The 27,631-nt window shown below is 36.7% G+C and overlaps 1 protein-coding gene and 1 long non-coding RNA gene across 4 annotated transcripts; one reads left to right on the top strand and one right to left on the bottom strand.

Annotated features, from left to right (window-relative positions):
- The first annotated feature begins 1,797 nt into the window (after positions 1-1,797).
- On the top strand, positions 1,798-3,636 carry LOC144422195 (uncharacterized). Its single transcript, XR_013475190.1, has 3 exons — positions 1,798-2,031; positions 2,566-2,637; positions 2,726-3,636. It is a non-coding gene; the product is annotated as an uncharacterized LOC144422195 (long non-coding RNA).
- Positions 3,637-7,351: 3,715 nt separating this feature from the next.
- Positions 7,352-12,456, bottom strand: LOC120327148 (RNA-binding protein 4-like). Of its 3 annotated transcripts, XR_005567496.2 has the most exons (5): positions 12,318-12,456; positions 11,053-11,301; positions 10,181-10,511; positions 8,271-8,557; positions 7,985-8,123 (listed from the first exon to the last, which is right to left on the bottom strand). XR_005567496.2 is itself a non-coding variant. In XM_039393565.2 (4 exons), the coding sequence occupies exons 2-4, from the start codon at positions 11,231-11,233 to the stop codon at positions 7,775-7,777; spliced, it is 861 nt and encodes a 286-aa protein (XP_039249499.2). In that variant the 5' UTR covers positions 11,234-11,301; positions 12,318-12,337; the 3' UTR covers positions 7,352-7,774. The 3 variants fall into 3 exon arrangements, 2 of the variants coding, with proteins under 2 accessions (XP_039249499.2, XP_039249500.1); XM_039393565.2 differs by lacking the exon at positions 8,271-8,557 and having other exon boundaries at positions 7,352-8,123; positions 12,318-12,337; XM_039393566.2 differs by lacking the exon at positions 7,985-8,123 and having other exon boundaries at positions 8,130-8,557.
- Between the last annotated feature and the right edge of the window lie 15,175 nt (positions 12,457-27,631).

Genomic DNA, 27,631 nt, shown 5'->3' with positions numbered 1-27,631 from the left:
ATTAAACAGCTACAATATTGCTATTGCTCCTGCAGCTGCTGATTGTTGTTGAGCCGGCAGTTAATCTCTCTCCACCTGTTCTACATCTATTGTTGGTGTGTCGGGTTCTGTAGCATGCACAGCAAATTATTTTATTTATTTATTTTTCAAATGGCTGTTTACACTCTGACATCTGCATGCGCATGTTCCCTTTTTGCTCAACGTTGGATTTTTGACATTACACATGCATGATCTTTGTTTCTATATGGGTGGTGTGATACCTTATGAGGGTTGTAGACCGTATAGTTTAGCTCCTGTACCTATTATTGTAATTAGGCGACCAGTGGAGATATATTGGATTCTCCCCTTCATTTTAATTTGTTGTGGTATTCTATGATTTGTTTTGTGTGTATACAAAATTTTATCCTAGGTTGAAGTTCTGCTGTGAAGTTGATGTGAAGGCCAACATACGAATGGTCAGTGTGGTTTGAGAGTTTCTGCATGGTTTGCGAGGAATTCACCCTGTGTCCCAACCATATTTCAACTCTGGTCTTTGAACTAGCGTTTTATAGATAGATAACTAATAATCAATATCTACTCGAAATAATAATTAATTCTAAACAAAAGTGTAGGGTAGTGCTGTTTCCAAATATGTAACCCTTGAATATCCTACTCGCAGATTTGTTTTCTGTTTTTCAGGTCGTTCTGTGATGATCAATACAATGGCTAGTTTATTGAATATAAATGGTGTCTACAACAACAAAATTCGCAGGCTGATGTCTCATCCACGATAAACTTGAACCTATTACGCCATAATAATTAAATGAAGAAATGATCCTGTGAAATAACAATACTAATTCCTTTATTCCTAATTCCTTTATCCTTGCAGAAGTCAATATCTAAGAATGAAAAAAAAAAACCTTATAACCTTAGCAACCAACATATTCCTATACCCTGTCTTTCTACCCAAATTAATTATAATTACTCATACTTATAAAGTTACTGATAGATTTAAATACTTATTGCAATCTGGACTACAATTTGGCAATAATAGGCTCTAGTTTGGGCAATGAAGTGGTCTAGCCCACCTCTTCATGCACCCAATTCTGGCAACTTTGGTTGGGCATTTTGGCATTTGACTCCATCTATAATCAGCTTGACAATATATTTTTTTATAAAAGTTTATTTTTACTGTTCACTCCCATTTATAAAATTGATCAATTTGGCAGTGGCAATCATGATAAATTTGTTAATATGGTGTGGCAAGTAATTTTTATTTATTTATTTTTTATTAACTACCAGTATGTAATTTTTCATGTTCCCTTTACTTAATAACTTCTATATGGTTGTGTGTGTGGGTGCGTGTGTGAAATATTTCAATTATTTTTGGTGAGTGAACACGTACCACATCTTCTTGGCAAAACCTTCCATCTTGTATACATTCTGTACGTTTTAAACCTTATCTAAGGTTTTGTTCGCTCTCCTGATTTCATAATCAGTTTTTATTTATTTATTTTTAGCATTCATTTTATTGTTTTGCTGATTATGGAGTCGAAATAAACTTATACTTATTATACTATCAAGTCTAAAATGTTACGAACATGAAGCGATGAAAGAAAACATATCTTAATTTGCCTCAATATAAAAATCTCAATAAAACCAACGTTTGTTAGATTGTTTTGTAGAGTCGCCGCAAATTATTCGGAAATCGTACGCGGTCAAACATGGTTGACCCAGTCAACTTGACTGGTTGAGCAATGTAGTGAAATTCTGGTTCGGTACCAATACGTTAATATTCGCAAACTACACAATACAGACTTGTTAAAGACTATTCAATCAATGACATTAAACAACATGATGCGCAACTCCGGCATTTTTGGCCGAAGATCGTATCCGATAGCACGCTCCAATGCACATACTTGGCGAGACGAAAACGAGCGGATGTGTGCTGCTTTAAAGGCATAGCACGAATAGTGTTCGCGCCTGCTTTGACAGTTGTTGTCGATTTTAATGATATTTTGGAAAGTTGAGGTAAAAAGAAATCGGAAAAAGGTAAGGTAAATACTATTGTTGTATATCACACCCGGGCATCGCACTGTTAAGTATATGTGGAAAGCCAGCATTTGTCAAATACTACGAAGTTATTAATTCAGTACGGTACGTAGTTGCCCATTTGCCGAAATTGCATATTTACTTACCCCTTATGGTTTCAAATAGTTCATGCACCTCCGTTTAGATTTTTTTAATCAGTGAGGATATATACTCATTGCTGATTGCTGTTCATTGTAACATACTATTTCACATTCACTTTTATTTGCGTATTGAATCAAAGTGTTGACAAGTTCACCTAACATTTCACTCATACCGGTCTATATTGTACAGTCTGATCTCTCAAGTATTTGGAGCCACCAATGCTTGTAATTTTCTGACTAAACCCTTTTATTAGCTGATTTATATACCAAATTCAGTAAAACATTTTTTACATAAAACATGAGATATTGGATTTATTAGCTTTTCCATTCTAAATCATATAGACTGCTTTATTTATTCTTAGCGAAAATTAATAAATCTCCTCTCTTTCTTTAGATGTGAAAGTTGTGGACCAACCTGTCTAAGCATTGTGAGACTCCTGCAGCACAAGAGGCAATAGCAAAAATAGTAAGTATATCAATCAAGAAATTAAGCCGACATAAAGCAAAACTTTCAACTATTCGCCTAATCTCAATTTCCCATTATTTATTCACAGGACATATCAGTGACAGTGTGATTCCAAGAAATATAATTAGAGTACTCCATGAATGTTTGCAATAGAAAAACAACCTATGGAAGCATGCAAAGACATTCGAGATTCGACCATCCGGTAGATTTGTGTATGGCCCCCACATCCTGCAGGGCTTGAGGAAAATAACTGAAAATTCCAAAGCGTAGGATTGCATAGGCGGTCTTCTTTGTAAAAAGGCACAAAACACGCCAGACATGCTTAAAACAGCTTTGGAAAATGAGGATTACGGGTAACTCACTGCACCAGTGTTATATTTGGTTCATCAACTTTTGGTAGTATTATAGAAGAAATTCCGGAAGGGGTATAATCATCATTCATGATAAAATACTGTTTATATATATATTTTGGACAACTTCAATCTAGACCAGGGATGTCAAACTCGTGGCCCCAGAGAACTTCCAGTGCGGCCCTAGAACGCTTAACAATAATTGTAATAGTATTTTGGAAGTTTTTTTTTTATCTAAATGTAATATATTTTTCAAACCTTTAAAAGTGAAATTGATTATTCACACAGAAAACAATTTACTGAAAGTAGTTTTGGAATATTAATTTTTTTTTGTCCCCATTTTGACCCAATTAAGAATACACAACAAGCTAGCCAAAGAATACTTGAATAAAGCACTTGAGTGATTAAATTAAACGCAAAGTACATGAAGAAGGTGGCATTTTCGAAGAAAATGGGAGTTGCAATATTTCTGCATTTCACAAAATTCTGAAGCACATTGTTTAATTTGTCATATTTCCATCAATACAATGAAAAAACACAATAAGCTCAGCAGTCAATATGACAAATTCGAAGACCAACTTCGAACAGAAAATTTCCATGTGTTTGTATATTAATATAATTATACAACGACTTAGTTATTAAAAATCAATATCAATAATAATTCAAGCAATCCTATGCCACGCAATGTGGTGCGAAATCTGTCTATACATGAAATGAGTAACTTTTTTGCATTACTGGAATTAATTATACATTCGCAAAGATCCAGATTAACCCATGATCATGTGACCTCGTTAGTTAGAGTTGGTACTATAAAATCATTTCAGCCTGGCCTTAGTATGCTGGTGACACAAAAAAGATGCCAAACGTCAGAACAAATGTAATTAAAAAAACATTGAGTATATACTGTAGTATTTTTGTTAATTTTAGGTTCATATATTTAGATTGAGTCATTTTTAGTGTATGTATTATTTTTTCCTTATCCAAAGCTTGTTCAAAAATGATTTTGATGGTTGTACATGAAATTTTATGATTTTTTATAATAAATACAGTAACTTGCAAATGTTGCAATAATAGTGGAATGCAAATATTAATATGTAATTGCATTTGAAATTGAAGAAAATAATAAAACTTAATCCAACTGTTTAGTTGCATCACAACATAGGTCACAAACTAAAACTATCTTAAAAATATCTTTCAAGTATACATTATCAAAAACTGTTTGCGGCCCTTTTTACAATTTCCAAAATGCAATGCGGCTCTCGAAAACCCATGAGTTTGACATCACTGATCTATTCTAGAGGATTCAAGCATAGCTTTGGGAAAGAATATCACTTCAATTAAATTGAAAAAAAACTCGCTATATTAAATACAAAATCGTTGCCATCATAAAGGTAAACCAATTCAGCCACTCGAAATATCTTGGCCTTCACAAAGCAATGGAGGCAAAATTGAGAGTTCATTATCTATGAACATTTGTTCTTTTCGTTGTCTTGAACTTTTCATACTCCACAGCCCCTGTTCATTTTTTTAATTTTAATTACCATGTGATGGCCATACTTATCTTTAACTTGTATTTTCTGTCATGATGTATTATCTCGATGTGTCAAACTATTAATTAGTGTGCATATTTTGCTTCCAGATGACATAAATGTATTGTCTTGTTTATTACCTCAGCTTGGAGTATTGACAAGAAAAAGGTGCCAATGAATTAGGTAAAAAAAATTTCAACTCTTTGTTATAATCAGAATTCACAATTAATAGGAATTATAAACAGCCAACGATCAATGAAAATTATATGCGAAATCCCTCAGAATAAAGTTGTCTAATATCGGAGGAAGGCAAAACATATAGGTAGTTTCCATTCACACAAGCATTTCAAGAAGACTTGCTCGAGCCAAACTAAATGAGCATCGTCAAGTGATCGGTAAGGCTGCAAGTTGAATTCAGCTCTGGAACCTCCTGCATAGAAGATAATATTAATTAGTGGGCTATGAGCTAAATTTAGACACAAACCTATCTACGATGCATTATGTACCAGCAATGTTACCTACGATAAACTGAATATGTAATATGTCTAATAAATTCACCTAGTTCGATAGGTGCAAACTTTGTGTTATAGATTTGTATCACAGCATCGTTAAGAGAAGTAAAAACAGTTTTGTATGACACCCTCTTTAAATGAAAATGCATACTAACTTTGAACTTTGTCATTATCTGCAAAATGTTCCACACAAATCTTCTTAGATAACTTCTTCTTCACAAACTTCTTAGATATAGAGATTATTTTCTTTTGTTACAGGCGCAAAAAGGCAGGTACTACACGTAAAAAAGACCCCGAGTAGCAAGAGCGAGCGGAAAACGGTCGGGAAAGGCGACGAGAAATATGTGAATTGGAGCGTATCATGAAATACAATCTTCCGCCTGCAGTCTTATGGAGTGACGTCAGAGTTGCCTATCATGTTGTTTAATGTCATTGATTCAATCTACAATGATAAACACGAAATTACAATCCAAACGCTGGCGCTACCCATGGATTCATGGAAAGTAAAAGCAGCACAGCGCCACTAGGTGGTAACGGTGACAAAGTTGATGTACAGTGCTTGTCGGTAATCAGTTTATAAAGTTCATTTTTTCACCTTTGTAACGGCATTCGTCAATTTACACAAACGGAGAGACATTGTAGAAACTTAAATCTCTACTTTGTTTGGTTGATAGATTTTGGTAAATACCGGTCACCATTCGAACGCCGCCTATCACTCCCTTTTCTTATGTACTGACCTAAAATGATCCGCTCACGATTTTACGATAGTGATTTCACAAAACTCTCGCTTTCTTTTGCGCATTGTGACGCTTCTGAAACCTTAATTCGACTTTCACGGGATTCTGGGATTGCAGATTTGCAGTGGCTTCTGAAACCTCAATTCGGCTTTTACGGGTTTCTGGGATTGCAGATTTGCAGCGCGAGGTTTGAATGGTCCTTTTGGTATATTTAATTAAATTCAATTTACCGAATTGTTTTCCAATGGGCTGTCGATTGTTTTGTAAGCTGGAAGCTACACTGTCAAAACAAGTATCGCAAATTCAAGTGGACAACAACATCAAAACTGACTCAGGAATTCGGATCGTTGTGCCTCCGATACCGTCTTTTGAGCTTGCCCCTTTCATTAAAAAATACTGATTTAATATATTTACGATTTAATTCATTTTTTTTTCGTAAAGTCTAGATAACAAAGATGCATTTTGAATTGGGCATCTGTAAAATTGCGATCAATTTGTCAGAGAACACAACCAACAAAACAAGTTTTAACTTTTGCACAACACTACTGAATCTGTTACTGAATTACCCTGATAATACAGTAGCCGATCGTGGTTGTTGTTTTTTTCTAGCATTTCATATATTTAGAAACCACTATATCTAATGCCTTCCCGATATTTCACTCATTTTCATTCAGTGAGTTATAGGATCAATCAAATCGAAGCTATTCTAAACGGTATTGATTATTGAGCAATTTACAGCGTTGATTACCCTGTGATGGGCCGCAGATTCCAACCCCGCCAGGTACGAACTCACGTCCTATTCTATAATTTCAATTGCAAATAGCATCATTTTATATATCTACAGCACCATCTTCAAGTTAATAACTACGGAGCTAATAGTTTTGTTTTCCGGAGCTAATAGTTTTTTTAAAAAGTAATAAGTTGTTACCGGTATTTTAAATTGTTGGAAAATTGAAATAATAGGCAATTGTTTTCCCACATAATTGATTTTTACTAAGGTTTAATTACATTTGTGTACCGTATGGCGTATATTTAAAAACTGGGTAACTAAATCATCCAACCTACATGTATAAAATTAAAACACGTGTATTAACAAAAAGCAAGTCACTTCTTTCGATGTCCAATCGCTCCTTTCATCTCGCTTGTCAGGAATTTCTTTTCGATGCTAATCAAAGATAAACTTGACATCGAAGACCCCAAATGAGTTTGTATCTGTTTAAACTTGAAAAACTTAACGCGAACTATACAACTTTGACCGGCGGCCCCTTTCGCCATCATCCTGTGTTGAGGTAAAGACGGTCGAAGGGAAAAAAAATCAATTGCGAAAATATTGCGAACATATATTTTTGTGGACCGAGTGTCGTGCTCCTGGAATTATAAAAACATGGCATTCCAAGCATATCACACCCATCATTCAAATCAGCACTATCACCTACAAAGATGGATAATGTACATCGCAGAGTGACCACTTTAAACAACGATGAGATCATACATTCAAATGTTATCGTATCGTAGGACGCCTTATTAACGACTGTATTAAAATGATTTTCATTTTCGGCATATTCCTGTGTCACCAATTTAACAAATTGCAATAATTTGACATTTTATTACAATATTTTCGAATGAAAACAAACTGATAATTGCGATATTGAAACTATCATAACCTCCAAACCCAAAATATAGTCTCTGCGCCTACTTATTAATACCTTTAACACACGAAAATCACTTGGTATCAAATGCTGAACAACAACCAGGATTCGTTGTGATTTCTAGGCAAATCAAATGTGGTATACGTTTTAAACCCGTCGCTACAAAATATAGCCGACCATGTACGAGTCATTTCATGAGCGATGCATTCAAGTAACAGTGTTCCCAAACCACATTACATCAATAATAAAAGGTGTATTAACATCATGATGATGCTGTAACAGTTTAGTTATATTACAAATATTCAGTCTTTATGTTTTGAATCCAGCGCCCTGTAGAAATCTGATGAGGTTGTATGCTGTTTATTTGCTTTTTGACGATGTACTTCTGCGGTCAGGTGAACGAGAAGGAGACTTGGAAGGACTGTGTCGGCTATGTGTGCGCTTTCTACGTCGCTTTGGGCTTCGACTTTCAGACTTCTGCCTCTCTGGGCTTCGACTTGGAGATCTTGATGGGCTTTTAGAAGGACTTCTGCTTCGGGACCTGGATCTAGTCACGCGACGCCTTCTTACAGGAGAACGGTCTCTGTTGTACGAATTATATCGGCCACCGCCACCACCATTGTAGCCCCTATAATTATTGTAGTATCCGCCCCCACCCCTGTGATATCCACCACCATACCCACCACGATTATAGCTGTAATCGTTGTACCTGAAATATATACATAACAAGCATTATGTCACATTCAACTCCAACTAAAATATATGATATTATCTTAAAAAATACGAAACTACCAAACAAAATAATAATGAGAAGCAGTAGATAACTACATTTAAATCTAAAAAACTAATATCTTACAATATTGACCGGCAACCGCGCTGATTATGCAACGCAGAGAAGCGATGCAAACTAGATTTGAGGATGCAAACAGATTATCCCAGAGCTGTTCATTTGCTTAGGAGACACGTGACTGTTCGACCAGCAAACGAAGAGATACTGATGACAGAGTTTGAGGGAGGAATCTTTCTGATAGGAACGAACTCACAACAAATAGCAAATGCACGTTTAACGAAGAGGAGAAATGGTCGGAAGAGAGAAACACCACGATAAACACACCATGCTGGCCATTCGGAACTGTAAACTGCCTGACATAATATTTGCAAGTAGGAACAAAAAATAAATTAACATTAAATTAACACTCAAAATGTGATAGATAACAAATTGTGTGGCACAACTATGATTAAAAAATATTTTTGGAGTTGGGAATTCTTATTTTTGAACATACATACATGGCATACATTAAAAATTGAAAAAAATTTTTTTTTATTAGTTTTGATTTTTTAAATGAAACCGGACACTTTTTACATTATGTCCATTGTTTTATTTTACCATCGCCAGAAGCCCCCAATATCTGAGTGAAAAAATAGAAACTTTATGATCTTTGCGGTCGACTATATAAAAAGTGGTGAATATTGGTGCTGAAAAAGCATTTGTTGTTAAATTCATAACTATCAATTTAATGAATCTTCAGCGCAACAAACCCACGTCCCATTAGATAGTTTGGCAAACACCACTTTTAATTGCCTCAATTGTAGATGAAACAACTCGTATAGTAATGATTTTTTGTCTCCATCAAAAGACAATTTTGTTGTACATTAATAAACGCATACATGCGTCCCAGCTAAAATTATGTACAATTTGTATTATAACTTGTTTCAGTGATATTATACTCAGCGTAAAAAATTAGGTGAGGAATCGTTTACTGGTGGATATTTTGAAATGGAAGTGATTTGTGATTATTTTTGGTTCCTTAAAAATAGCATGGGTCATTCTGATTGGATGTTTGGAGCTAGCAGCCACCTAAACGAAATTACCTATTTCTTGTTTATGAAATATGAGGAATCTGGGTAAATTACCAATTTATGCTATTAGAGGGAAATCATACATTTTAATGTCCAAAACAATTATTTTACCAAGATGATCAATTTTGTCTTAACATATCATGGAAAATCATACATTGAAAAGTTTAGCTCAAATTAGGCAGAAATGGTTAATTTTTTTAAAAGGTTCAAGTCTATACTAGATATTTTTTCTACAAACTTTACTTAAAGCACAATGGATATACGGTAACAATTTTGGTCTGATGCATTTCATTATAACATTTATTTTGTTGAGGAAATCTCATCAACAGTTAATTAACACTATGATGTATAGAACATAAATTAATCTTTATAAAAACATGAGCAAATTCAACATTCCCTTGCATATGAAATAAGATGGTGTTCATAATTGGGCTATCCTTTTTAATTCATTGGCCTATTGATTTGAGCACGGGCCTCAAAAAGCTGGCAATTTCAAACAAAGTTTAATTGGCCCAGTAACCAACCCGCCTGAAAAGAAATTATGACACAACGCCCATAACTCCCCTCTGGCCATGTCATTACAATTTAAATTCAGATTTGAATAAAATTGGCCAAAATCTTGCAACACCTTTGAAGTGGAAAAATAATAATCAACAAATAGAAATGAAAAAGTGTCAACCAGTATGGAAAATCCTATACTAAACAATTCCCAATGTTTTGGCCCCATTTTTTGTGAAATAAAAAAATAAGAAACACTTTCTTTATTCTGATGTGTTAAAATTTCATGATATTAAATTTTCAAATCATAGTGCCTGTTCACAACTAATACAATCTATCAATCCAAGACTGAAGTAAAAACATGTAGAATATGAACAATGCAGGTACAAAAATGAAAAAATTTCATACCTGTCGTTATAATCCCTATATCCTCTGCCACCACCAGAGCCATAGCGGCCAAGTCCACGTCTTTCGCTTTCGCTCCGAGAAAAGTCAACAATGAGTTTGCGACCATCAACGGTGACTCCATGCAGATCTCTGATCGCTTTCTCAGCATCTCTTTCTTTTGCCATATGAACGAACGCATAATCTTTAATGATATCGCAAGACGTAACATCGCCATACTTATCAAACATTTTCTCCAAATCTCTTCGACTTGTCGCTGATGATAAATTACCAACATACAGTTTTTGAGTATTTCGTGGCCGGCTTGTGGATTCTTCAACTGTTAGGTCATTTCCTGCAAGTTAAATACAACATTATTTAACAATTCATTCCTAAAATCAAAGTATTACCGGTACTCTCTTAGTGATATTTTCGTACTTTTTTTTTTGTAACTAGACAAACCAAATATTCTGCTGAAATAACATCTACTATTTCTCATTATTTAAATTTATCATTAAAACACCCCAAATATGTATAAGACAGTAATATCTTGGATATCAGTTTGTATAGTTTGGAGGGCCTTACTACGTCACTGTGATGTCATAGCAATGTAATTTTTGGATGGCGTAGTCAGGTGGGGGTTGTTGGGATTGACATATAAAAAAATCGTTATGCTGTGCCCACTAGAAGTACTTGAGGTACGAAACTCACTAGACCCCATACAATCAATACATCATGAATGGTCTTATCCTTAATTAATTTAACTAAACCGACGCACTTATTTAGGGTAAACATAATAGTAATTATAATATAACTACCAAATGACATCCAAAATATGAAATGACTAAACAAAGCAGACCTAAATGATACATGTTATAAATATTACAATGATATACCCATGAACTTTGACTTGCTCAGTGACTCAATGGCATCCTTAGCATCATCTTCATCGTCCATTTGCACAAAGGCATAGTTTTTGATTATGTCGCAATCTTTAACACTTCCATACTTTTCAAACAGGTCAATGATATCAGCACGAGCACAATCAGATGGAAGGTTACCCACAAATATCTTCATTATACAGGTTCATGAAAGCATTGAATTCAGAAGCAGCTGGAAATGACTATTCCAGGTAAACTTTAAAGCTGAAATACAGAAATATGATGAATAATATATGAGAAGCTAGTTTTGCTTCTGTAAACTACTTTTGTCTGGTCTGTTTTTTTTTCACAAGTTAGGTATACAATAGGCTACTGGCAGACTGGGCAAGCAAAGAAGATCCAAAACATCCACTTTGCGTTTAAGGGGTATTGGGGGTAAAATCCGTTTTGATACCGGTAAGACTCAGACTAAGCAGGTAATACAATAATACGGCACAGCTAGGGTTGCCAACTATGAAAAGTTTCAATAAAGGACACAGATTACCGTTCTAGATAATGGGATAACATACTATGAATACACAAGCATTTACAAAAACCGCATTGTTTAATTGTGGATGTCATAGAGACCAATTATACGCAGAATTTCAGGAACTGAAATTTACTCAAATCTTGGAGTGTTGCCATTTACGGAAAATTAATGTAAAATATTTGAAATGTTAATGAAATTGTTATTTCTTTGGCTATTTGAGCCAGACCAAAGCGAAATTAAAAAGAATGATTAAAAGATTGCAAATACGTAAACAGAGCACAGAGGCGATTTTTTAAGAACAGAACAACATAAAACACAGAGAGAGGGAGAGAGTTTATTTGTTTTATCCACCAGAAAACATATACACAACAAAAACATATTTAATAAAAAGCGAATGACTATCGGTCAAAACTACGTTGGAAAGAATAAAGGACAATTAGCATTTTTCCTAAATGCTAAAAAGGACAAGGACTGAAAAACTTTATCAAAGGATTGTTCTTTGAAATAAAGAACGGTTGGCAACTCTAGATACAGCACCGTACCGGTACTACTGTACTAATAAGAATTTTATTAATCACGCCAGGCTGTAGTGCCAATACGCAATACCCATATCGAAATTTAGATTAAATTCCACCTAGATGAGATCGGTGTTGCATTTGACCTTCTCGACTATAAATTTTGCACCTGCCTCTCCAAAGAAGGCAATAGAGGCCTAGTTTACATATGAAAATTGAAAGCATAATACTTTTACCTTTAACAATACTAGGTATTTCATCATATTTTACTGAATTTCGATATTCCCAAATTGTTATTTAGATTTGCATTCCGAATCATTTGCTAAAATAGTATTTTGATTATTTTCTATGCAGCACCATTGCCAGCGACATTGGATTGACATGTCAAAAAAATGTAATGCTACGCCTACTATAAGAACGTTAGATACGAAACTACACGAGGTGCCGCGCTTCTGCATTCTGAATGCCTCGAAGCTTGCTGGACGACAGGTTTCGCTTTTCACTCCGAAAAAAGAAATGTACGTTGCTCTTTGGTATCACCAAGTGGTCGTTTACTACCCAATGTGTCCGATTGGGATGTTCCGCGAGTGACAATTTTCTTGTTTATTAATTTCTGTAATCACCAATCAGCAATAACTCGACAATGATGTACCAATAGCCAGTGGCGGCGCGTGGTCATTTTGACAACCGGGGCAAGCTACTGCGGGACCAAGTCACCCCCATCTACGGGGACAGGATGAGCGCTGTAAGTTCTCCCATCATTTTATGAGTATAAAAACCATTCCATCGGTAACAACCAATCGGCAAAAGCGACAATTTTTAACGATAAGAAAGTGTCTTTAAAACCAGTCCAAGTCAAGGGATTAATAAATATAGACATGGTTTATTTTGAAACCTCTTTCAAAAGGAAAGGCAATATTTACCCAGATAAATACAATGACATATTAACAGAAACTTCGGGAAAGCAGACAAAACCTAAAATAAGGTTTAAAACGTTACTATGAAGAAAGGAGAGTTAATGCAAAGATAAGGACATGCGTCGCTCACTCATAGATATATATGCTGCTAGACTTCTACTGCTTGAACATATATGCAACACGCCGCGGTTTCTTGGAAGCAAAATGCTCAATAACGCGCTGATTAAAGTCATGCATCCCAGAAATAACGTCTCTGTGAATGGATAAAACAGCCAAGAAATTTAATCTATCTTGCTTCATTGTGTTTCTGAGATACGTTTTAATACGCTTCAGCGTGCTGAATGTTCGCTCTGCGTCGGCGGAAGAAATAGGCGTCGTCAAAATGATGTCCAGAAATTTTGCAGACGCCGCAAAGGTAGTTACTAGAGTGTTATCTATGAGGAACCCATAGAGCGCGCAAGTTGATGTGATGTTCAAAAAAGTTTGATTGGTGTATATACATCGCAATTCATTTTCCAATTTACCCACGTTTATCATGGGGTAAAATTTGGAGACAGTAGCCAACAAATGGATGGGAAATTGACGTGCAAATTTTGAAAAATTTTTGCGGTTCATCAAAGAGAACGCGGCAAGGTGTTCAGTGCGCAGACGATCGCCGATTTGATTCACCAGAATGTCACAGCATTCCTTTGCAGACAAAATCAAACGCTGCGTTGTTTGCCCGCGGCGTAAAGAAGCACTCCATGTGTCGTCGTATTTTATTGTTTCCCGGATACGAGATACAGCATCGCAGAAGTCTGAAATACACGACTGCACAGACGCTCCATCCATTAGCCTTGACTGCAATGCGCCGTATAATACATCTACGTGATAGAGTATTGTGGAGAAAAAAATGAAAACTCATCTTCTAGCAGACGCTTTAGACCTGCCGCCTCCCTCACAGAGCGTTCGTCCCAAACCGGAGAGCTCTGAATGCAAAACTGAAACACTCAATGAGCTCAGACCTAATTTCGGACACGCCCTGCACCACGCGTGATTGGAAGTTCCAACGTGTTGGTGCACAAGCTGGGAGACGGCGGCTACATATCTGGCGAAGGAGGTCAGAGCGCTTCGGCGAAACGAAAAAAAATGAAGAAAACCCCGGAACATTTGCAAAAAATATACGGACGAGAGGGGTATCAAGACACATATTTTTAATAACGAGGTTAAATTGGTGTGCATAACAATGTAAAAAATGCGCATGAGGAAAATCTTCTTTTATATAAACTTGAACACCATGTCCCGACCCACTCATGACTGCCGCGTCGTCATAAGTTTGAGCTATCAATTTTGACTTCGCGTTGTAAGGCTGTAACACTTCTTTCAGTACAGCCGATATCCCGCAAGCCGTGCGATCAAAAATTGGTACAAAGCTGTGAAATCTCTCGGTGGGGTTCACCATCTTTCACAAACCGAAAAATCACAGCCAGTTGGGAAACGCACGTGATGTCAGTTGTCTCGTCAGACTGAATCGAAAGGAACTGGCAATTATCAATTTCCAGAGCCAAATGTTGTAAATAAATTTTATACATTGAGTCGAGCAAATCATTTTGGATATCCTTAGATGTCCCTTTCGAAACAGTTGCGGCATCAAGATGATCTCTCAATACTGTATCTAGGGATGCGGTGTATTCCATCATATCCAAAAATACCCCTATATTAGAAGAGCCAGCCCGTTCATCGTGCCCACGGAGGGACAGCTCGTGACAACCAATGAACTTCAAAACATCTATCAATCGACCGAGAACATGGCGGTTTTTCTCGACGTTTTGGTTGTGCCGACGAATAGAAACCGCGCGGCCAACTGTGCTGCAATATTAACATTTCCGAATGTTCGGTATTTTACTGCATTGTCCAGATGCTCCATAGAAGATTGATGATCCCTGGCACGCTCGGAAAGATGTTTAAGAGCTCTAAAACCAAATTTACACCAACGTGAGTCACGGGCGGTAGCAAAAAGTAGGCAATAAAAACAAAAAAGTGCATTTTTGTCCTCGCTGTAACACAACCATTCATGTTTTTCATACCAAGTTTCTGCGCAGAATGTACGCCGACGCTTTCCTCCGTCATGGGATTGTTCCAGTGAACAATTTTTTGGTTGATAAGGCCCAAGACGTTGTACCTCTAATATTTTGTTCCAGCGGCAGCTGCGAAAACGGAGTGCGAAGTAGTGCATCAACCTTATTCATTATGAGGTCTAAGGCTAAGAAATGCGAAGCCGGAAAGAAGTGAGGAGCTCAAAAGGAATGTGGAAAATCGAAAGCAAATGGACTAAAGGTCTCTAACTGATTCAAATAGCGAAACAAGCGACAAAAACGAAGGCGAGGAAACTATCAACTCTTCAAGCAACCAACGAACGAGAAGGAATGCGTGAATATGTCAACACGTTGTTGTAAGAAACGTCGGCATTGTGTCGTCATAATTTCGGGGCTAGCCCCGATCGGCCCCGATGATTTAGTAAAAGAAACAGAAAACAAACGAGACAAACGCGGCGAGTGGAAGATAAAAGAGAGAATACGATATACAATGAGCAACCGGGGCAAAATCGGCGTCGCCCCGTCGACGTTCGGCGAAGGCTTTGCGAGCGAAAAATGAACCATGTCGGGAGAATATGGCTAGTGTAGACAGTCTGTGCAACCGATATTGAGGTATTTTTCGAATATTTTTTATTATACCGAAAAACAGCCCTATTGACGGGCCGCCACTGCGGCAATAGCAGATGCTCAGACACTTCTTTCGCTCAAGTGATGTGAACATTTCCTCGTATAAGTTACGTTTTCGTAGTTTTGCGTGTCATTTGCCAGGTTTCAGTTGAGTTTCAAAAAATTAGAAGTAAATCAAATAACTTAATGATCATCATGTTTTCAGAGGTGCTAGATTATTAACTTCTTGCTGGTCCAATTTTTTTGGCAATCTTCATTATCATGGGCATTGTATTAGGTGTTTTTGGTGACAGATATAACAGAATCAGAATACTTTTCATAATCATATACCGTAAATGCTCGTTTTAACGTCCGGTCTTGATTAAGGGCCCGTTTGAATAGCCGCCCGTGTGAACAGGACATAAAAATAAATAAGGGCCGGTGCTTGAATACCCGCCCGGTGTAAAAGTTTTTTTTTCATTTTGCGGATTTGTACCTGCGGTGCGTAGAAAAAGTGAAAATTTTCATTATTCTCGTTGAAATCATACTTGAGAACCGGAAATGACAATATACGGTATTAATTATTGTAACGATCGATCTTATCTACCGGTATTTTTGTGTGTAATTTTACTTTAAAAATAACAAGCGCCCCTGCTTGAATAAGGGCCGGTTTGAATAAGGGCCCGGTTAGTGAGTATGTTTAAAAAAATAAGCGCCCGGGCTATTAAACGAGCTAATACAGTATGTACTTATTTGCTTTACAATGACTTTGATGACAGGCTAAATGAGAATTCGATTTACGATCTAATATAACAAGGCCAATTCATAATGTTTTTACACATTCATTTCATGGCGTATTATTGTTTTTGTTTTGTATGTTCACTGTTTTTAAGAATATTGGCTTCATTAATTATATGGGCCTACATGTTTACGCGTGATTAGTCAGTTAGTGTTTTTCTGATATTTGTTTTTATAATTGCCTGAGCGTAGAATTTACCAGCATTGTTTTGATTCGTTTGTATGTGTCTTGATTCACTGTATCACATTTTCACCAGGCATCATTTGAGGCAAATAAACATACATACATACCAAATCAATGAAATTTCTATGGTTTTGGACCCTTCTCGTCATCTTATCACATTACCTCTACACACGTTGTCTTTGTACCAGATCGAATTGGTCCTTATTAGCCTGAGTATTTTAAAAGTATACAAGAGCCCGAAATGTTATTACATTCGCGTAATTTTCGTGTGCTTATTTCTTGCGAAAGGTCTCATTGCCTGTGATTTTACGGTCTATTCTACTATGAAATCCCAGCGTCAAATTGAATATGACTGTCCTCCACATCTCCGATCTGGGACCAAAATACCTAACGTTAATCTGTACCAGCGGCCCATATATTTGTACATAAATTCCTTCTCGTAAAATTACATTTTACTGGTAATTCTAAGTCGTAAAGGAACAAATACGCGGATACACTTTTCAAAGCGGTGCCTCCAGCCTTTCGCAGTCTTCGCGTTTCGGTTTCTCTTTTGACGTTTATTTCTAGATAATTAGTTTTTTCACTGCCAAAGTCCTTCAAACATACACTTTGCGTATCAAAATTTCAGATGAAAAATTGAAACAGGACTATTGTGTGTGCCATATGGGTTAAATTATGTAGCGAAATGTAATGCTTCATATATATATCTTGAGGGGAGCTGACTGCGATGACCTTATGGTCGTATCGCTCCCCCCAGTCTATACCAAATTAACTTTGTGTATATTCTATATTGTATATATTATTTTGTATACCATTGTTCGTTTACGGTTGAAAAAACAATAAATCTCTCTCTCTATATATATATATGCATCCCTGGAAGAAGAAGGGCGATGAGATGGGCTAATCATACGTAAAACCATGGCCTTTCGTCCGTTACCAGTCCACGTCGCGTGTGTGAATCAATTCTTCTATCCAGATAAATTGACTTTCGCGAATTAAATATTCGGAAAACATCAAAATTAATAATAAATGAATGGCAAATTTTGAAAAATGTGTCTCCTTAGGAACGGCAAGTAACTACAAAATAATTTCCTGAACACCTTCGAGGACGGTAACTAAAATATACCAACAAAATGCTGAACTGAATGCTTCTGTTTTTTAAACACACTTTACACCGAGAGAAAGAGAGAGAGCGATTTATTGTTTTGTCAACCAGAAAACAAGCAACAACAAAAAATATATCTAATTCGGTATTGACTAAGAGAGTGATACGACCATAAGGTCATCAGAGTCAGTTCCCCTCGAATTCTTCTCTGCCAAATGCTTTACTTTGAATGAATCATATTTATTTTGGGTTCTACTACGGTACAACCAACGACGTGATCAAGCGTCGTGATAATACAAGCCTCGTGTTATACACTCTGGGACTGTGGGAATACATACGATAATGCGATCATACCTCAGCCGTCAGTGGCAAAGCAAAATAACACGCGAGTGGTGTATAAATTTATATTGACGCTAAACCTAAAAAAGCGACAAAGTAAGAACTTGATCCAAAATAAACTGTTACAGCTGCAAAATCGGCGGGTCATTTGGATAGAAATACTCAAACAACATGGTACCGTATTTATTGGCGTTTCGGTGTTTATAAACTCTGAAACACATCGTGTAATTTTCTGAAAGACAAGACGACATCGGTTAAATTACAACGGCGCATCGTTCAAGAGGCCGTGCGAGCCATATTATGATTAAGGCGTTTTATTATCGGTAGCTTAATTCCAGTAATTCCGGCTAATTTGCGAATGAATCGAAATAAAATGTATCAATCTAATTTATCAGATGCATGGGCTTGGATGGTGCAATGTGTGTATATTCTCATTGGATGGTGGAACGCACAGCCCGTCAGGCGCCAGTGTATGTATTCAAATTGCGTTGTTAATATTTGTTGTTTCAAATAAAAAATTGTTTATTAATGGATTTTGTAGTCACAAAAATCCAGCTGAGTAATTGAATCAGTTTGCTTGGTGACCAACTGTTGTTGTTTTGCGCTTGAAGAACGGGCGCTTGAAGAACGGTGTTTTAAACCCAATATAATTTCTAAAATTTTCAAATTTGGCCCCCCCCCAAAAAATTTTGGGCTGGCTACGCCACTGTGAACCATCCTGACATATTTACGCAATGACCCTGCGACGCAAGTGCAGTTTCAAGTATTCAGTGGCGTCTGCAGCTGCCGCAAAACCATGGCGGTATTTCCATACCATGGCCGCAACATCCAACCCTATGGCGACTAACTTTCTAGCTGACACAAACCAATGACGAGCTTCTATTACCGCAGCAGCAAATTGAAAACCAATGGCAGGTAAAATTTTGTTGCCATAACCACGACTGGTGGGGCGTAAAGACAGGGCTTTCCCGTATGAAGACAAAGATAGATAGATAATGATTTAAGGGGACGGGCAAGACTTCCAAGGTCAACAAGGTCGACCGACCCCTAAGGTAAGATTCTACCAAGACAGGACACTCTAAAGCAGGCATCATAATTACAATAGAAGAAATATAAATTTTTGAGTTTTAAGCCCGGTTAAGAGGCCCCAGAAATCAATTCCCCGAAAGTATTGGAATAGGAATAAAAATTACAAGGAACAAGAACATCACATGATTACGCAGATCATGTTTTTAATAGTAATTGAAAATGCGAGAAAGAATAAGAAGGGCGTCGGGCTAATTACAATTAATTATACTTTATGTTAGACACGAATCAAATCGTGAGAATGAGGCAATTTCTATGAATAGGGGAAAAATTGAAAATACCATACTTCCCAAGCTATATAGTACATATAATTATTACTTCAGACTATATATCAGTGGCGGGACAACCGGGGCAAGCTACTGCGGGATCAAGTCACCCCCATCTACGGGGACAGGATGAGCGCTGTAAGTTCTCCCATCATATTATGAGTATAAAAACCATTCCATCGGTAACAACCAATCGGCAAAAGCGGCAATTTTTAACGATAAGAAAGTGTCTTTAAAACGGGTCCAAGTCAAGGGATTAATAAATATAGACATAGTTTATTTTGAAACCTCTTTCAAAAGGAAAGGCAATATTTACCCAGATAAATACAATGACATATTAACAGAAACTTCGGGAAAGCAGACAAAACTAAACTAAAATAAGGTTTAAAACGTTACTATGAAGAAAGGAAAGGTAATGCAAAGATAAGGACATGCGTCGCTCACTCATAGATATATATGCTGCTAGACTTCTACTGCTTGAACATATATGCAACACGCCGCGGTTTCTTGGAAGCAAAATGCTCAATAACGCGCTGATTAAAGTCATGCATCCCAGAAATAACGTCTCTGTGAATGGATAAAACAGCCAAGGAATTTAATCTATCTTGCTTCATTGTGTTTATGAGATACGTTTTAATACGCTTCAGCGTGCTGAATGTTCGCTCTGCGTCGGCGGAAGAAATAGGCGTCGTCAAAATGATGTCCAGAAATTTTGCAGACGCCGCAAAGGTAGTTACTAGAGTGTTATCTATGAGGAACCCATAGAGCGCGCAAGTTGATGTGATGTTCAAAAAAGTTTGATTGGTGTATATACATCGCAATTCATTTTCCAATTTACCCACGTTTATCATGGGGTAAAATTTGGAGACAGTAGCCAACAAATGGATGAGAAATTGACGTGCAAATTTTGAAAAATTTTTGGGGTTCATCAAAGAGAACGCGGCAAGGTGTTCAGTGCGCAGACGATCGCCTATTTGATTCACCAGAATGTCACAGCATTCCTTTGCAGACAAAATCAAACGCTGCGTTGTTTGCCCGCGGCGTGAAGAAGCACTCCATGTGTCGTCATATTTTATTGTTTCCCGGATACGAGATACAGCATCGCAGAAGTCTGAAATACACGACTGCACAGACGCTCCATCCATTAGCCCTGACTGCAATGCGCCGTATAATACATCCACGTGATAGAATATTGTGGAGAAAAAAGCGAGAAAAAATGAAAACTCACCATCTTCTAGCAGACGCTTTAGACCTGCCGCCTCCCTCACAGAGCGTTCGTCCCAAACCGGAGAGCTCTGAATGCCATTGAAACACTCAATGAGCTCAGACCTAATTTCAAACACGCCCTGCACCACGCGTGATTGGAATTTCCAACGTGTTGGTGCACAAGCTGGGAGACGGCGGCCACATATCTGGCGAAGGAGGTCAGAGCGCTTCGGCGAAACGGCAAAAAAAATGAAGAAAACCCCGAAACATTTGCAAAAAATATACGGACGAGAGGGGTATCAAGACACATATTTTTAATAACGAGGTTAAATTGGTGTGCATAACAATGTAAAAAATGCCGCGCCGTCATAAGTTTGAGCTATCAATTTTGACTTCGCGTTGTAAGGCTGTAACACTTCTTTCAGTACAGGCGATATTCCGCAAGCCGTGCGATCAACGATTGGTACAAAGCTGTGAAATCTCTCGGTAGGTTTACCATCTTTCACAAACCGAAAAATCACAGCCAGTTGGGAAACGCACGTGATGTCAGTTGTCTCGTCAGACTGAATCGAAAGGAACTGGCAATTCTCAATTTCCAGAGCCAAATGTTGTAAATAAATTTTATACATTGAGTCGAGCAAATCGTTTTGGATATCCTTAGATGTCCCTTTCGAAACAGTTGCGGCATCAAGATGATCTGAATACTGTATCTAGGGATGCGGTGTATTCCACCATATCCAAAAATACCCCTCTATTAGAAGAGCCAGCCCGTTCATCGTGCCCACGGAGGGACAGCTCGTGACAACCAATGAACTTCAAAACATCTATCAATCGACCGAGAACATGGCGGTGGCGGCTGTAACACAACCATTCGTGTTTTTTATACCAAGTTTCTGCGCAGAATGTACGCCGACGCTTTCCTCCGTCATGGGATTGTTTCAGTGAACAATTTTCTGGTTGATAAGGCCCAAGACGTTGTACCTCTAATTTTTGTTCCAGCGGCAGCTGCGAAAACGGAGTGCGTCAACCTTATTCATTATGAGGTCTAAGGCTAGGAAATGCGAAGCCGGAAAGAAGTGAGGAGCTCAAAAGGAATGTGGAAAATCGAAAGCAAATGGACTAAAGGTCTCTAACTGATTCAAATAGCGAAACAAGCGACAAAAACGAAGGCGAGGAAACTATCAACTCTTCAAGCAACCAACGAACGAGAAGGAATGCGTGAATATGTCAACACGTTGTTGTAAGAAACGTAGGCATTGTGTCGTCATAATTTCGGGGCTAGCCCCGATCGGCCCCGATGATTTAGTAAAAGAAACAGAAAACAAACGAGACAAACGCGGCGAGTGGAAGATAAAAGAGAGAATACGATATACAATGAGCAACCGGGGCAAAATCGGCGTCGCCCCGTCGACGTTCGGCGAAGGCTTTGCGAGCGAAAAATGAACCATGTCGTGAGAATATGGCCAGTGTAGACAGTCTGTGCAACCGATATTGAGGTATTTTTCGAATATTTTTTATTATACCGAAAAAACAACCGGGGCATTACCCCGGTTGGCCCTATTGACGCGCCGCCACTGCTATATATAATAGCATCTTCAATAATTTTCACAAAGACATATGAAGAATCCATATATAAGATTGTGAATTCCTATCCATTTTATAAATCTGATAGCATACACTGAGATTTGCATGATATTGCATCATATTATGATCCGCTGAAATGCTGTTTTAATTTGCAAATAGGGTGGTATCAATCAAAGATTGAAAATTACAAGAAAAAAGAACATCGCATGATTATGCAGGTTATACTTTTTTTTAATAGTGAATAAAATGCGAAAAGAAGTGAAAAATTAAGAAGGGCGTAAGCCTAACTATAATTACCTCAAATTTAATTTTACTTTGTGTTCGCCAAAAATCAAATAGTGAGAATGAGGCAGTTTCTATGAATGGGTGAAAAATTTAAAATACCATATTTCCAAAGCTATATAGTACATATGAACACTTCAGACTATATATAATAGTATCTTCAATAATTTTCACAGAGACATACATCTATAAAATGGTGATTTCCTATCCATTTTATGAATCTGATAGCATACACTGAGATTTGAGCGTCACTGCATCACATTATAATCCGCTAATAAATGTTGTTTTAGTTTGCGATCAAATAATTGTGGGGAACACTGTTTCATACTCTGTGGAATACTTTGCCATACATTAATACCTTCCAGCTTGAGCGATTTCTTCATGCCTGAAGATTGATATCGCGGGGTGAAATACAATTTATTTGATGTACTCCTGGTCTCAGACGGATGGATATTTGAAATTTTGACAAAAAAGTTTTGAAAATACTCTGGCAGCAGCACATTTTCATAACGATACATAAATTTTCCCACTTCACTTATGTAGAGTTCTTTCAATTGAAGAAATCCACAACGATGATACAGTTTTGCATTATTTATACGTATTTGTCTAGATGACTTTCGGTACATCATACATCTAATCATCTTATTTTGTAAAACGGCAAGGGGTCTTAAAGCAGTTTTTGTCGCGTTACCCCAACATAATATACCATATCGAAGATGTGAAAAGGCCAGGCTATTATAAAATATTTTAGGGGTTTCAAGATTTACAAATCTCCTTAATTTATAAAGCATTCCAAGTGATTGAGAAAGTTTTTTTGAAAGGTAATCTATGTGATTTTTCCAATTAAGTTTTTCATCCAAAACTATTCCAAAATATTTTATAGTACTTGTTCTTTCCAAGCTAATTGTGCCAACTTCTAATTTAAAGTTTTCAAACCTTATATTATTCCCAGACCCAAAAACCATGAATTTTGTTTTCGAATAGTTAAGCGACAATTTATTTAAGTTCAACCAATGGCCAATTTGCTTTATTTTCAAATTCATTGCATGTTGGAGATCTACAATATTTGTGGCAGAGTCAAGCAGAGCTGTATCATCAGCGAATAGTGTGGTATCGAACGTACTGGTAGTAGGAAGATCATTGATTTAGACTAAAAATAGTAGGGGACCAAGAGTGCTACCTTGTGGGACTCCACAAGATACATATTGAAGGGAAGATTTGTAACCATTCGATTCAATGAATTGTTGACGCTTCGTTAAATAAGATCGAATTAGATTAAGTGGCAATCCACGTATGCCATAATGGGACAATTTGTATAATAAAATAGTGTGGTCAACCGTATCGAATGCCTTTGCCAAATCTAGGAAAATAGCACAAGTTACTTTATTATCTGATAAATTATTCAATATTGATTCTTTTAGTTTGACTACAGCAAGCTCTGTAGAATGTGCATTTCGGAAACCAAATTGGGAATTACTGATAATTTCATTAGTATCAAAAAAGTTTATCAGCCTTTTATACAAGGCTTTTTCAATGACTTTTGCAATATAAGATAGTAATGATATTGGACGATAATTATTCATGTCATCCCTTTTACCCTTTTTATACAATGGAACAACTTTGGCAAGTTTTAGAATATCTGGGAAAATACCTACCCTGAAGCTAGCATTGATCAAATTTGTTAAAACAGGTGCTATGACAAACTTAGCTATTTTTATAAGTTTGATAGGAATATTGTCAGAGCCTGATGATTATTTTTCATCCAACTCATTCAAAAGATTTACAATTTCACATTCAGTAACATCTGTTAGATAAAAAGATCCATTTTTGCTAGTAGTGTTAATTTTCGCAGCAAAATTTTTCCCTACATCTGCAAAATGTTTGTTTAGGGCATCACAAATCATATTATGGTCCCTAATTTCAGAGCTATCAAAATTTAGACATGTTGGCATGTCATTTGACTTGGATTTTCTGTCAATTATTTGTCGAATTTGTTTCCAAGTTTTGGATATATTCTTCTGGCATGACCTGAAACAATCCTTATGGTAATTTCCATAGGCTAATGAAAGCAGCTTCCGAAGCTTGTCTCTATATCTTTTATATTGTCCAAATCTTACTTCATTTCTACGCTTACAGAAATTTGAAATAGCCTATTTTTGGTCTTAATAGATTTATATAGTCCCACGGTTATCCATGGTTTTAATTTCAATTTAGTACACTTCCGTGACAAAGTTTTCATAGGGGCATGTTGCTTAATTACAGATTTAATCGAGGATACAAAAACAGAAAATTTTGAATTTATATCTGAAACAGAATCAGTTTTCTATTTCAGCAACAAGCCCAAATGTTCAAGGTAATTTTCTTGATTAAATTCTTTGAAATCTCTGTGCAGGATTTTTATTTTATGTCTCATGCAATCAAGATTGATTTGTATGAGTAAAGGAAAATGGTCTGATATGTCATAAGTAATAATGCTAGTTTTCACATGATATTTCACATTGTTATAATACAAATGATCAAGGATAGTAGAGGTACTCTTACATATTCTTGTGGGCTTATTGATTGCACATAGAAAACCAGCACTATGAATGTCATCAATATATCTATGTATTTTGCTATCTATATCATACTTGAGAATATCAATATTGAAGTCCCCCGCAATGTAAGCTGGTATATCACAAGAGGTAATGTTGGTTAGATTTTCAACAAATTTGGATTGAAACTCAAATATATTATATGACGGGTGTCTATATACCACACCTATTACAAGGCTCTTTTTTGGAAGCTTATAACATTTTAGTTTAATTTCTACCCACAGATTTTCACAGCCATTCAATTGGAATTGTAGGTCAGAGCGTTCTACAGCAGACAACGTATTTATCACATAATAGCCAACTCCACCAGCTTTTGTGGAAGAATCAGAATGGAAAAAAGAGTACCCAGTTATTGAGACATCATGATTCATTCCCCCCAATTTGGTTTCCGAGATAGCAATAACTTCCGGTAAATTAGATCCTTCATGGAGGATAAATTCAATTTGAGATTTGTTACGATACAAACTTCTCACATTTAAATGTAGCATAACAAAGGAAGATTTTGATTTATTCCTCAGATGCTCTATGGCGTCAGATGTACTTATATAGTTACTACCAGTATTCCAATCTGTTACATCAGATAATACTGCAGTTTTGTCATTAATATCAGAAAGGATGTTGCAGTCATACGGCGTGGACAAATTTTCTTCTATACATACTTTGCAATAAAAGGGACTGAAATCATTATTCATGTTTCTAGTTTGATATGAGGTCAGCTGTGAGCATTCAAAGTGAATCCAGTAGCGACAAATTTGACAGTGAATGCTATCCAAATAACCAGAACAATCTTTGTTACAAAATTTGCACTCTGTCATGATTTTGGTTAAAGGCATCTAATTATAGATTGGTGTACTGCCATATTTCACTTTACAAATGAAGCCTCACATGAAAATATTACCATAAATAAGGGCACGGAGAGCATCAACGAATTTTGTCAAGGTCTTTCTTATTTGTTATTTTTAAAGCCCTAGCAGTTTCATTCTTTCTCACAAAAATATTACAATGATAGGTTCATGCATACTTGTAGTTTCTCTCTTTTTTAAGTTGACGCGTTTGTTTAAATAGTTGCTGATGGTACTCAGTTAAATTTTCGTTAATGAAAATTTCATTACCTTGCTTTTCCTTCGAAAGATTGGCCTTATTCTTATAGATCTCATCTCGCTTGTTCATTCGGCAAAAACGAACTATTATTCCCGGTGTATATGAATCTGAAGTTGTTGCTAGTCTGTGGGCTGCTGAAATATTGGGTAAGTTGGAACGTTTTTATTAAGATACAGTTTTGATGGATTTGGGGTTAGGGTTTAAGTAGATATAATTCCGCATGATTGATTAAAATCTGGTCAATTGATTTGTGAATACACCGTTAATACTGATTACTGAATAAACCATGGCAAGAGCTGACGCGGTTCGTTCGTGTGGCAGGACCTGCCATAAAGTGGTAAGAACTGCGCCTCCTGCGACGACGGGGAGTACAGTTCAGCAAAGACGTCGAACTCGCATATGATGAGCAGCCGTGCTACTATATATCGGGTGTTCATGGAGTGCTATATTAAATTTGCTAAAAAGTGATGAAGATACCTGTATAATGAAAACTGACTTCATAACAAAATTTTGATTTCAACGGGACTTTATAAACACATTGTATACGGTATTCAAATTAGTAGTAGACAAGGGAGGCGGACAACTCGACTACACGGACAACTCACCAGAGACAACTCGACTACCTAGAGGCCTGGTGAGTTGTCCGTCTTTTGGCATTTTCTACGGTAGTGTTTTAGGTCTATAGAAATGCGTTTTTGATATTTTTAGTGCTCAAATGTTGAGAAAAATACATAAATATGCTCTAGAAAGCATTTTTATTTGTATAAGTGGCTTATTTTGATCATGTTGTATGAATACAAATACAGTCTAGGTCTATAGAAATGCGTTTTTGATATTTTTAGTGCTCAAATGTTGAGAAAAATACATAAATATGCTCTAGAAAGCATTTTTATTTGTATAAGTGGCTTATTTTGATCATGTTGTATGAATACAAATACAGTCTACAGACGAAATTGGAGTAACGTTAGCGAAGTTAGACTGTTGACTTATAGGACTGTGTTCGTTTAATTTTTTGAACTTTAATGGTATTAAATGTTTTGAATGAGCACCTTCAAATATATTAAAACCTTTATACTTCACAGTAACACTTAAATATTTATGAATGTGTGTTCAGTAGTCTATGGTTGCAGTAGTCTAAACTCGCCTACGGCAGTCGATCGACAGGCAGACAACTCACCAGTCGAGCAATCGCTCTGCGTTATCGATGCTCGAGGAGAATACAACCCGACTACAGAGCGATTGCTTTGCAAAACGCACGCTCGAAAGTTCTACTTGTATAGCATTTACTTAGTGCCGACTGATATTAGTTGTAAGCCAACTCACCACGACAAGGTTTCGCGCTGTCGCTACGCCTGGAAGAAAACTGGATCGAAGAATGGACAACGGATTTTGTTTACTTTTTGTAAC

The sequence above is a fragment of the Styela clava genome, chromosome 4, assembly GCF_964204865.1.
Source record: "Styela clava chromosome 4, kaStyClav1.hap1.2, whole genome shotgun sequence".
Classification (NCBI taxonomy): Eukaryota; Metazoa; Chordata; class Ascidiacea; order Stolidobranchia; family Styelidae; genus Styela; species Styela clava.
This window is presented reverse-complemented; position numbering and strand designations above follow the sequence as displayed.

Coding starts and splice junctions, on each gene's coding strand:
- LOC120327148 (XM_039393565.2), bottom strand. CDS start 11,233: ATGAAGATATTTGTGGGTAACCTTCCATCTGATTGTGCTCGTGCTGAT. Junction 10,512..11,052: donor GAGCAAGTCAAAGTTCATGG/GTATATCATTGT, acceptor TTTAACTTGCAG/GAAATGACCTAACAGTTGAA. Junction 8,124..10,180: donor TATAGGGATTATAACGACAG/GTATGAAATTTT, acceptor TATATATTTCAG/GTACAACGATTACAGCTATA.